At 41.5% G+C, this 12,650-nt stretch overlaps 1 protein-coding gene across 3 annotated transcripts in view; it reads right to left on the bottom strand.

Moving 5' to 3' along the window:
* Scgdelta (sarcoglycan delta) overlaps positions 1 to 12,650 on the bottom strand; it is a 429,272-nt gene that overhangs the window by 39,713 nt on the left and 376,909 nt on the right. For all 3 annotated transcript variants that reach the window (XM_076785990.1, XM_076785992.1, XM_076785991.1), the window contains one exon: positions 4,985 to 5,261. In XM_076785990.1, the coding sequence (XP_076642105.1) occupies positions 4,985 to 5,261 (277 nt within the window). The remainder of the gene's footprint in view (positions 1 to 4,984; positions 5,262 to 12,650) is intronic.

Below are 12,650 nucleotides of genomic sequence, written 5' to 3'. Positions count from 1 at the left end.
ATCATGTGCAGAGAGCATTATTTAAATATTTTGCAAAATAATTTACCTTCTGTTGTTGATTCTATTGAATTTGCTGAAGACGAAGTAGTATCTCAACAAGACGGGGACCCTAAGCATACTGCAAAGATAGTAAAAGCCTGGCTAGGAAATCAAAAGTTTTCTGTGATGACGTGGCCAGCACAAAGTCCAGATATAAACCGAATGTACTTAAATATAATATAAAAAAAAGTTTGTTAAAGTACTTTGTACAAAATTTATGCGGTACAAAGGAGGATATATAGATTTGTAAATATTTTGTTATATTTTTTCATTCATAATGTTGCAGCATCATTTGAAATATTGCAAGTAAGTAGCTACTTGTTAGGTCCACAAAAATGTTGTTTTCGTTTTCACTTACCGATGTGTTTAATTCTAAATGAATTATTAGTTTGTTCAGGAAAATGTTTCGATACGTCCGTTTTGTTAAATGTAAAAATTCAAAATTGTACCCTGTTATGTGAACCTTCACACCAAACAACTTTTGTATAAACTTTTAATATTTTCAGTTTCTTTCGAGATATTTCACGGAATCGTGTCAAAATGGACACACCGTATGCCACACGCCTCTACACATCGATGTCGCTGTACTTGACAATGCATTAATTAGTCCCGCTCCGGTAGGTTGTTACAACCTCAATTTCAGATCAATTAAAATCATTCGAGCCATCTATTGGAAAAGATGTTGCGCAGTATTAATTCCAACTGGGTAGATAGTTCTCCAGCGCAACAAGCGTGCCCTCTCGTTCGTAAATGCATCGTGAATTGTACAAGTAAATGTAATCTAAATTGTGTCGTGTTTGCTATTATTTCCGCAAATGTTTTTGCTATTATTTCAGCAAAAGTTTCATAAAAAAATAATCAGAAGCTAAAAAGTATTCTCATTAGATTTACCATTTATTCTTATTTACTGCCCTTTGTCTGCGTTCGGCGCGAGTGGTAAGATATCGAGGAATACAGTGAAATCTCGATATATGTCAACAACACGGGTCTCACCAGTGACAAATATCGTCCAGGAGACATACTCGAGCCGCGTTATGTTTATCGAGGCCTCTCGAGCTCCGCGGCCCTAACGGACTACACCCCGCGGTAGTGGGGATAATTCCGCGACGTTTATCCTCCAGACTTCGGCGACATATATAAAGAAATCACTGTACTGTGCGCACAGAATATACGTGACATTTCGGTCCCCAGGTTCTCACGTATATCGGGACAATATTATAATACAATACCCAATTTAGGAGATTTCTGTGACCGCGCAGTTGACCTTCGACAAAACCTAAATTATTCTCCTAGTCTTTCAACGCTATCACTCCCGCCACTAATAGTCCACAGAACCTGTGTCTCTAAATAAACAAAGAGCAATTGTACGCGATTCCCGAGTGACTCCGAGAATCGCAAGATATTCCGAGATAACTCGAACGTGGTATAGCGAGGATTCCGCACGACGGTGAGCATCTCACAATTAAATTAATCGAACAGAACTCAGCTCGGAACGTTTTAATAACAAAATAATGGAACTGCCGCAACAACGGCGATCAAACAGCCAGCGCACAATGTTATTAATGTACGACAAGCTGGCGGAGTCGCGTGTACATTAAAACGTTCTGTAATCTCTGTCGCGCGGTACACAGTGCTCCATATGTTCGGTTAGGCGATTTTACAATATGTTTGCACGCGCGGCTGGAGGATGTGCTACAATTATACTTCAGCCCGGTCGAGACTCGAGCGTCCGATACATGTTACAAATTTTAATAAACCACGTACACTACACGTGCCAATTAAAATGTTCACCAAATATCCGGTGAAAATGCAAATTTGCATAACGCTAACGGCGGCAGTCGAGCACGCTAACGCTGCTGATCGGGAAGGCGCGTAATGACACAACGCGTGCTCGTAATCACTTCGATTAGCATGCGGGATCTGTGAGTGATGAACAAGACGATCCAGAACGCCGACGGTTCGAGCTTCATTAACGGACAAAAGCTCTGTCACGGATTTTCAGTTACGACGGTTGCCTGGCGGATCGCGTACCCAAAGCTTGTCTCGTTCCGTTGTGTTCGGCATTTCGTATACGTGCGTGTGGGTGTACCAGTGTGTGTGTGTGTGTGTGTGTGTGTGTGCACGAGTATGCGCGTGTGCGTGGACGCGGATACGCGTACATAGAGGCATACATCTCCGTTTCTGCTTAGGTACGGATATCAAAGTCAGGAATCGTGGCAGCATCACGGGTCGCTGTTGCGAGCAGCGTGCAGGAAATAACGCGAATGGACACGGTGCAGCGATGCACTTGAAAAGCTTGGCCGGGGGGGGGGTAGGGGGTTGGGGGAGGCTGGGCAATGGGAGTAAGGGAAAATGACCGTGGCTGGATTTTACAAAGAACCCGTTGGCTCGCAATTCCCGGAAATAATTTCGGGCCGGAAAAAGGCCGCCTCGTTGGCAGACGGATATTGTGGATATTAATTTTTCGGACGGGATTGTGAGAACCAGCCGGTAGTTGCATTTCACTCGGCCTGCGAACTTGCTTTGCAAACTTATACGCGGAACGCGCGGTTCACGCATGTAAGTGTCTCGCCGCGTGAATTCCCGTCTGAGGGTCAAGGTTTTCTGGGGGGTCACGGTGCCGCGAATAACCCCTCAACACTCGAACGATTGAATTCGAATATTTAATACGATACAATTATTATAGAAGACGAGTCGAGAGAATTTAATACGACTCGACCGGTTTAATTGGTAGTGCTAGTACTCGTTGAACCACCTCTCTGTGTGGATTTTGATATTCCGTGAACATTATGCAATCGACATCGGACATCTACAGTGGCTCGCATAATTGTTTTTTGAATTCTCATCACGAGCTCCGATAAGGAAGTTGTACAAAGAAACTTGTACGGTCAAACCTGTTTTTTTCTGTAGATAGCGACCGCATAGAAGAAACCACACAAAAAAATATTCAGAAACTTCATAAATAGCTATGAAAAATAATTTTTTACAACATATTAAAGAAAATTTTTTTATGCGGTCAAGAGGGACCGCATAAAAAAAAGACCCACTTAGAACATATGTCAAAGATTTACGAAATAGCGAGAAACTGCTTTCCAAACAAAATAAATAATTAAATTACACGTGGAAACATTAAAAAAAAATTTAATTTCTCATTTTAAACATGGAGAAATTTTCAAAATGCACATAATTCTATACTACAGGGGTATTATAATGCCAACACCGTTGGCATTCATATACCGCATAAAAAAAATCGTACAAAACAAATCGCACAAAAAAAAAATCGTATAGAAAAGGACCTCATAAAAATAGGTTTGACTATTCTAAATTTTGTTGCCTTTTTAAAAGTTGCTTCTGATTTGAAGGGTATGGGAACAATTACGTGAGTCATTGTTAGACAGCGAGTTTTATGAATTTATGAGAAAAATGGGTAGGTGTATTTCAAAACAGTAAGGACATTAGAAGAATTTACAAGCACTGCTGTATTATTTTAAATCTATTGAACATATTAAGACAGAAAATCATTTTCTATTTCACTCCAATTTGTTGCGATGCAAGTAGATCATTTTTATTTTGCACAAAGATCCGCTGTTCGCTGGGTTAACATCTTTTCTTTAAACTTTTTGGAGTTTTTGAAAATAATGACAGAAGAGAAAATTATTATGATCGATTTTATAGCCAATGCGATATTGTGTTGACTATGATAATTATCAAAAAATAACGAAGATTAAAACCTTTTATCTTTATGCTTTGCTGCTTAACGAAAAAGTTACTATTTTTGAGGGAATGATCCATAGTACTGCGAGCTTTTCTTTTTATAAAAGTCGAAACGTGTAGGTATGTTCGTTTGGTAAAGGATTCTATAACATTCATCGAAGCCGCAGTTTTTGATTATCAATCGATAGACTACAAAAAATTCTATGTGGTTCCCTGGCTACCCTAATCACCCCTAAAGCCCACAGACTCAAAAACCCGAGAAACACCAGGCACACACAGCTAATAGCTTCGTAACATAATAGCAACGCCGTTTGTGGTTCATATATATATGTGTATTTTGTACGAGCATTGTAATCAAACTGTAAATTTTGTTTATCCGGATGCTGTGAATGTAGACACTACCCGACCGATCGCCATATTATGTTGGTAATTGTGTACATTAATTATGCTACGAGTACGGAAATGTAGAATCAAAATTCTTTCGATTATTACAGACAAACTGTGGTATGCGGTATTCCTCGACGGAACTAGCAAACCATACATTTAGTAGATTATTCGGGGCAAACAATGGATCAAATCAACTTCATAGACAAGATACGAACCGAATTAAAGACGATCTTGACTGTATTCAGTGAATGAGAGCAATGGAAGCACCTCTACTAGTAATATCTCTGCAAGCAATTTCAAAAAAATTTTAAATAAATGATTAAATTGATTTTTAATATTTTTCTTTGATATATATAACTTTGAGTTAAATACAGGTCTATAAATTTTTTAATTTTCATATGTAGCTTCTAATTAAAATTGAAAAATATCCGTAAAAATTGACACTTTGAGGTATCTGTTTTAATGTGATTAATATTTAAATGTACTTCTCTACTGATAGCGCAATATTGAGCTATATCAAATTATTCAGGATTGTTCATAGAATTGTACTATGCTAGTCAGAGCTGTTACAGCACATGAAATATTTAAAGTTTCTTTTTACAATCATTTTTTTCAAAAACTACACCATTTTTTTAAAATTTACTGACTAGAATAAACCTTAATAATTAAGCTTGATACCACTAATTGTAAGTAAAAACAAAAATTGGAAGAACTTTTAAACACGACTGTACACTATCGCATGAATTTTCTCTACTGTTTCTTTTGTGGAGTTAGCCGACCAGGTAAACGATCAGCTCACATGACGATAGTGAGCGCGTGTAAGAATAATCGATTACAAACTTACGGAGCTGAATCCCATGACCTTGAGCAGCCAAACAGTGAGAGCCAGGTTCAGAATCACGATGATCATCAGAGTCAGCACTAAGGAGTACAAACACCTTTTTCGCCAGCCGTAGACGCCTAACCTGAATCCGCCTTTGCAGGACGCCGGGCCGGAAGTCCGATCCTCAAGGATGGGAGGCGTCGTCCTCGAGGACGGTCCCGCCGACTGTCGGACGACGTTCCGACTTCCGGCCGAGGTGCACGGCTCGTCGGACCAACCTCCTTGGCCTCTGGACATCCTGAAACCATAAATAGACTGGATGAAATACATGTGTCACCTGCACGCTGAATTTTAACCTCTTAAAACACTGTACGCCACAATAGTGGCTTCCGTGGAACGCATCGGTTTGAATGGTGTGCTACTATAGTGGTTTCCGTGGAAAGCATCAGTTTGAACGGTAAAGCCACTATAGTGGCTTCCGTGGAAAGCTTCAGTTTGAACAGTAAAGCCCATATAGTGGCTTCCGTGGAAAGCATTGATTTGAACGGTACGCCACTATAGTGGCTTCCGTGGAAAGCACCGGTTGGAACGGTAAAGCCATTATAGTGGTTTCCGTGGGAAGCATCACTTTGAACGGTACGCCACTATAGTGGTTTCCGTGGAAAGCATTGATTTGAACGGTAAAGCCACTATAGTGGTTTCCGTGGAAAGCATCAGTGTGGACGGTACGCCACTATAGTGGTTTCCGTGGAAAGCACCGGTTTGAACGGTAAAGCCACTATAGTGGCTTCCGTGGAAAGCATCAGTCTGAACGGTACGCCACTATAGTGGTTTCCGTGGAAAGCATCGATTCGAACGGTAAAGCCATTATAGTGGCTTTTGTGCCTTTCGCGGCCAGGCGCGCCGTCCCTGAGAAACAGAATTGCGGACGATCGCGCCGTGCCTGGCAGATGGAGTTGCGGATGACCGCGCCGTGCTTGACACGTTAATTGCCACGTCAGTCACATATAACTGACAGTGATTTTTGGCTAGGTTTAGAAATTTTTTTTTTATTGTGACATATCCAGATAAACCGAATTTGATTAGGACCTTTAGAATTCAGAAGGGTTAAGACAGCATCCCTTATAGTACATTTTAAATTTCCAGTTTCGGTTTCATTAATTAAATTGTACTGATTTTGTGAGATCCTCGGAGATTGATTTTTGGCACTTAACGTGTTAAGAGGTTAATCTAGTACCAGTGTAAAACCCCTTGCACTCTTCGTGAGAGCTTGGTTGATAGAAAAAATAGCTTGATTCTCCTCGAAATAATTTAATAAATCCGCCAAGATTGTGATTCGCACAAGGTTTGTATTGTCGGAGCCTTAAACAGCGGATCTTGATGCAAAATAATATTTTACTTCCTGATTTTCAACAAACTGGAGTGAAGTAGAAATTTATTTTCTTTCTTAATTGTTTGCACTCGAAGCTATTTTAACTCCAAAACGAAACATTTCTTCCGACCTAGGACATTCCCCTTCTATATATATATTTTTGTAATGTTTAGTAATTTATTCAATACAAACTTTCATAATGTAAAAATATTTTTAATAATGATACAGCAATTTTTAGTGGTGCCTTACAGTCACCATTCAAGTGCTAAGGGTTAATACGTTTAATAGGTCGAAAATAATACAACGGTGTTTTTAGATTCTTCTAATGTTTTCACTGTTCCGAATCACACCTACTCACGTTTGTCAAAAACGCATAAAATCCGCTGTCTACACATAACTTGGGACGCGTGGGACGACACGGGGTCAAGGGGAGCAAAGTTCACCGTCACGCGACGCGATCAGCCGAAGTAGTAGTGGCTGTCAGCGAATAGCGAGACCGCGTGTGACTCAACTGTTTGCTCCGGACCAATCAGAGAAATACACAAAATACTTCGAGAGCGATTGAAAAATATTCTGGTCACCGTAAAATAAATATTCTGGTCAGCTGAACAAATTCTTTCTAAATTTAAATTTCTTTTCTAAGCACCTACCGATCTACAAACGATTATCTCGTACGAATAATATTCGCATCACCCGACGAAAGCTGAAACGGAGCAGAACGTTGCAGAAATGATATCCTCGAACAGTCGACTTCCGCGAATCCAAATGTCCTAATCTCGCGAGCAGAACGTCTCCGTGAACGGCCCCCGGACATTAAGGGATGATGTACGCACAGAAAATACTGCGAAGTACAATTGCCGGTAGTTAATAATCCCGTAATTACATTATCTATCCGGGCGGACGATTTATCCCTAATTCTTGCACGCCGGCTGCGCGGAATTGTTCAAGGAAGAGCGAATACGTCACGGGAAGACCGATCCCCGTTTTTTCGCAACAGTTTCGCGTCGGGGCCGTTTGATACGTGCCCGGGATTCAAAAATCCACCGGCCGGCAGTCTGTTTCCGGCGTCCGGGGACCAGCCAATTCCCTATTTTTCCACTTTATTTCTTATCCGGCAATGACAGATCATTTGGTAACGTGGCGGCCAGCAGAGAGACGAATGGAACCGTAACAGGTCAGAGGGCAGGCTGTGGGGGAAGGGTCGAAGCGAATCCGGAATCAGTGGGGCAAATAGCGGACAATAAAATGTCCGCGTGGAAAATGTTGGAAGAGGGCACGGGGGCGAGTCGGAGGATTATCAAATGGCGGATAATTACTGGCCGTACGGGCGCTCACATGAAAAATGAACGAACGGGGGTGACGGGGCGCGGAGGGTCGGGGGCGATTAAAGGAGCGACGCTGTGCGACGCGCTGCGACGCGACGCAAGCTCGCCGCCGGGAAAAAGCGTGGCGGAAAGGAATGAAGGAACTTATGTAAATCTATCCGCAAAATACCAGACGTAATTTCCCGCCCTAATCTCTCTGGCCGGTTACGCCACCGGCCCCGGCGACTCCGAAACTCGAATCGTCTTTTGCTTACGATCCCCCGGCCCGGTTTACCCGACCTTCGTTTCTCCGAATGTACTGTGTCCTGGTTTTTATTATTTTTCTTTTTACCACGCAAACCGCCCCGGAGCATAGGACTGAAACACGACGGGGTGAGGCGACAAAGGGAGAAAGGAGCGAGAGGGAGAGAGGGGGGGGGAGAAAGTGATGCTGGCGGAAGAAAGGTGGAGCACCGGCTAAAATATTCAATGCCACCCCTCCACCGTCACGCGGATAATTATACCTCTCGCGGATGTAAAGAGCTTGGTCGCTCGAAATTAAAAGCTCCGAAGATAAGCCACCGCGTTTGGGGGGAGCCTTTTTCTTGCTTTTCACGAGCAGGAAGCGCACGATTTTCAGGAATTGTGGCGTGGTAGTTGGAGACGTGAAGGATGTTAGCGGTTAGGTACCGGGTTAGGGACTTGCCGCAGCTGCACGCCTCATCGAAGATTGTACTTAACGACGGTTTTCAATCCGCCCCCGCTTTTTCAGATTCTCGATATTAATTCCCACTGCCTGTTCGTTCCCACGGGAACACTCTCGGAGGGCAACCGGCGGGACTGTAGCAATAAGAATTTCGTGTTTGTCGGGCGACCTTTCGGATTTCATGACGGGCACGCTGTTGGTAGTGATAAATTACACTGTCCTGCAAATTCGAAATGCTTCTGCTGGCAACCAGCAGCCCGGTTCTTAGAGATTCCGACTAATTATGGTAGGAATGGATTATGGAATTATGGCAGGAATGAATAGGTGAGATACAAAACTCTGTGGGGCATTAAAAGAATTGAAGAATATTGTTACGCTGGTTTTATGTCATTCGAATTATTAAAACGGAAAATTCATTTTCATTTCATTCCTGTTTCGGACTACTTATAACTCTGGGTCAGAGTGGACCCAACTCCCTTCATCCAAGGGTTAGTAAATTCTGTCTTTTGTGTAACTCACTGTCATTGTTACCTCTGTTTGGCAGCAATATTAAATTCATTAATTTATATGGATTTATACTTTACAAAATAAAAGCACAAAAGTCACTGGGCACAGTGTTTTCCCGATATATGTCAGCAACACGGGTCTTGCCAGCGACATACAGTGAATTCCCGATATAAGTCACTGCGAGCCTCGCGTTTAAAGGTCACTGGGACTACGCACACCACCACCACCGATAGTGACTTTTACATTTCCAGTTTGCACTGTGTATTTGAAATGCAACGTTCGGCGACAACTACAGATTTCGTCTAAATGTCACTCGCTAGAACCGCGCAAGTGACTTATATCGAGATTTCACTGTATACCGTCCAGGAGATACTATTATTCTTCGATCCACGTGGACGTCGTACTCGACCCGTATTATGTTTACACTCGTCTTTGTCGCCTCTCGTGGGGCATATCCCGCGGTGGTGGGGATAGTTCTGCGACTTTTATCAGCCAAGTATTTGCGACATATATCGAGAGAAGACTGTATTCATTTGGCAATCTCTCTATGGAATTCATAGTCGCTGTAAACCGTATAGGACCAGAACACTAGAATATATAAATCTTCACCGACATTTTCGAAATGAAAAAAAGGACACACAAACAAAGGTTAACTATTCTTTTAATTTTTTAACAAGCCTGTGCCGCATGTACTATATACTAGTATTATGTTTACACTCGTCGGCGTCGGTATACCCAGCGGTAGTGGTGATAGTTCGGCGACATTTATCAGCCAAGCATTTGCGACATATATCGAGAGAAGACTGTAAAGAGCGAAATGATAATCCGTCCGTTGAAGCACTGGTTCAGCGAGTATAATCGGCTGAATGGAGCTTCTTTATGCGAACGCATAAACGAGTCGTTAGAAGTTTAAGCGATTATCCTTCGGTGTAACAAGTATGCATCGCGTTGAATAATAATTGACGGTGAAAGGTGTTTAATGCGTGTTTCCCGACAGTTAGACGAGAAATCTTTTAACGTGTTCGCGAGATAACAGAGATTCGTTGAACGGTTGCGCGAGCCATTCTCCGCGTTGTTCGTGTAAACAGCCGCGGATGTTTAGGATTAGATTGAACATGTTGAATGCGTGCGGCGCGCGTGACGGACAGGCGAAAGGAAGTGGCAGCGGAACGCGTACACCATGGGTTTCGGCTCCAAGAGACAATTACAACGGGGATATATTTCCCGGAGTCATAAATACCGTCAGACGTATGTTAAACGGTCGCCCGGAACTTTTGACGTAACGCGAACTTGCCACGGCCACCATAATTCCACCGTTTCGAGCCGAAAGAGCATTACAAGTTGCGAAATTATCACTGTACCAACGTACGACCGCGTAACACCGTTCTTTTTTTTTCTCGTCCCGTTTACACCCGACGCAACTCCCGTGACTAATAGCCCCTTTTTTTCTCTCTAAAACGAATTAAACGACCGCCGTGTTTACGCGCGAATTATTATGGAGTTATTGATTTCGAATTAGGGAAACGCCGCGATAACAACTTTCAACGTTCGGGTTCTCATTGGCGGATCAACAGAAATGTACAGGGCCTTTCAAAATTATATGTCTTTTGGATCGGTGGAGATTTATTGCGAAAACTTGCCGCGAAATTGACCTTGAGTTTCAAGGTCGAATGTTTATCATTGCATTGTGTAGTACTTATCACGAGGAACAAAGGTCCCGAAGGGACTATGGGCCTCGAGTCAGCCGTTCTCTTAAAAAACGACTAGGTTCTCTACAGGGTGTCTCAAAACGGCACAAACGCGGAGGGGATGATTCTACATGAGAAAATAAGTCGAAAATAGGGAATAAAATTTTTTCATTTTACGCCTCGTTTTCGGGAAATTTGAGTTTGAAAATTACTCACGCGTCTGATCATGAACTGCTAATTCTACTTCGTTAAAACGCTGGGCACGCGAACTTTTATTTTTAATATTTTTAATATATAGGCAGAAATCAATAAATTATAAATTCAATACGTTGACTGACTGAAAAAAGGTACAATCTGCATCAAAAACATTGGAAACAACACATTGATCCCGAACGTTATTGAAAATGATATATTGTTGGATTCAATTTTTATTTTTGCAATTTGAGAAAAGGAGAAGTATGTTTAAACCGTCGACGAGTGGGAGTTGGTACTATTACAGTATGGATCACTATAGTATACTATGTTACAATTGCAATAAATTTTTTAGAATATCCAAAAATTGATGAATAGCCAAAAATATATTAATTAATAGATGAACAATTAAACAAGCAAGCGTTACATTGTACGGTTTACATTGTAGGCAGCAATTATATGTTCCTTCTTTTGCAGCGAACGTTACAGTTTACGCTGTAAAATAAGTTTATCGCTTTTTTATTTCCAAAAATGTGAAGGTTTTGAATTTACCTGTCCACACTCCCGACCCCATTATTATTGAAAATATTTGGAATAACCTGTCAAAAAAACGTATATGAGGGTGGGAAACAATTTGGGGGTACAAAAGTATTACAAGTTCGTGTTATTAAAATAAAAACGATTAAACAACTACGTGAAACGGAAGCGGAGACTTTATAAAATAACGTATTTTTATAATGTTTAAATTCTGTTTTCCAACCTCCATTGTGTGTACCATACGCATGTACATAAACCATTTATAGGACGCGCAAAATTTTTTTCTTTCAATTATACGAGAAATTCAAACTAAAAAATTCATTTTAAAATTTAAATTCGCGATTTTTAGTCTTTATTTATCAAAAAGATGAACTAAAATTTTATCTTCTGTGCCACGGATTTCATTTTATTACTTTCTCGTGCTACGTTTCTCTGTTTCTCTGAGACATCGTAAATGCAAGAACCTCTACAGTGTTTTTAATAACAATAAATGGAAAATCATTAAACATATATTGTACATTGATGGTATCTGTATTTAAATTGATATTGAAACCTTTTGAAATAAATCCATTAGCTTGATAAATATAATATCCCGGAAATGGGTGTTCTTTTATGCATTCAAATTGGTTATGAGTCATGCTGACTATAAATTCTATCACGATTTTGCACCCGTGCTGTCAAATTGGGCCCAACTATTTCGAGAATCTTGAAATTTCCGAAAATATAACAAATGCACATTTAACTGAATAATGGCCGTCGAAATAGAATTGAATATCGAACAGCGAAGCCGAGAGAGGCAAACGGTTCGAAAATGTTCAATTCACCCCCGACTGAATCATTCAAATTGCCTCTCGCCGATCGATTATCGATGCATTCTCAAAAATTCTATCGAGCATTCTGATTCCCCGGCATCGTAGAAATTCGATGTCAATTTCAATTTTACAAGAAGCCCCTCGGCTCGAGGGACAGAGAACCTCTCGCCGTGAAAGTATCCGTGCAACCAGACCGGCTCCCAAAGAATCCCAGAGACAGATTACCTTCTTCGGAAGCAACCATTCACCGTGGGTACACACCGTCGAGTGTTTTAAAAGTTTCTGGATTAACATTCGCCCTCGAGAACGACGCGAATTGAACTTCGATGAAATCTGAATACGGCCCGCGGAATAATTCCTGCTCGTTGATGAGCAAAAATTCGAAAGTCTACTTAACTCGATCCGAAAGGTCAATCTGCCACCGGAAACTTGCCGGAATCGGCCCCGGGAACAATGAAGCCAACCTCTATTTGGTCGCTTACGATCGACAAGAGTCCCTTTGGACGACTGGCGTAGCTCGAATGATTCTCTAAGAGAATTTCGGCCGCCTAGTCTCGAAACTAGTTGGC

The sequence above is a fragment of the Halictus rubicundus genome, chromosome 3 (genome assembly GCF_050948215.1).
Source record: "Halictus rubicundus isolate RS-2024b chromosome 3, iyHalRubi1_principal, whole genome shotgun sequence".
Classification (NCBI taxonomy): domain Eukaryota; kingdom Metazoa; phylum Arthropoda; class Insecta; order Hymenoptera; family Halictidae; genus Halictus; species Halictus rubicundus.
This window is presented reverse-complemented; position numbering and strand designations above follow the sequence as displayed.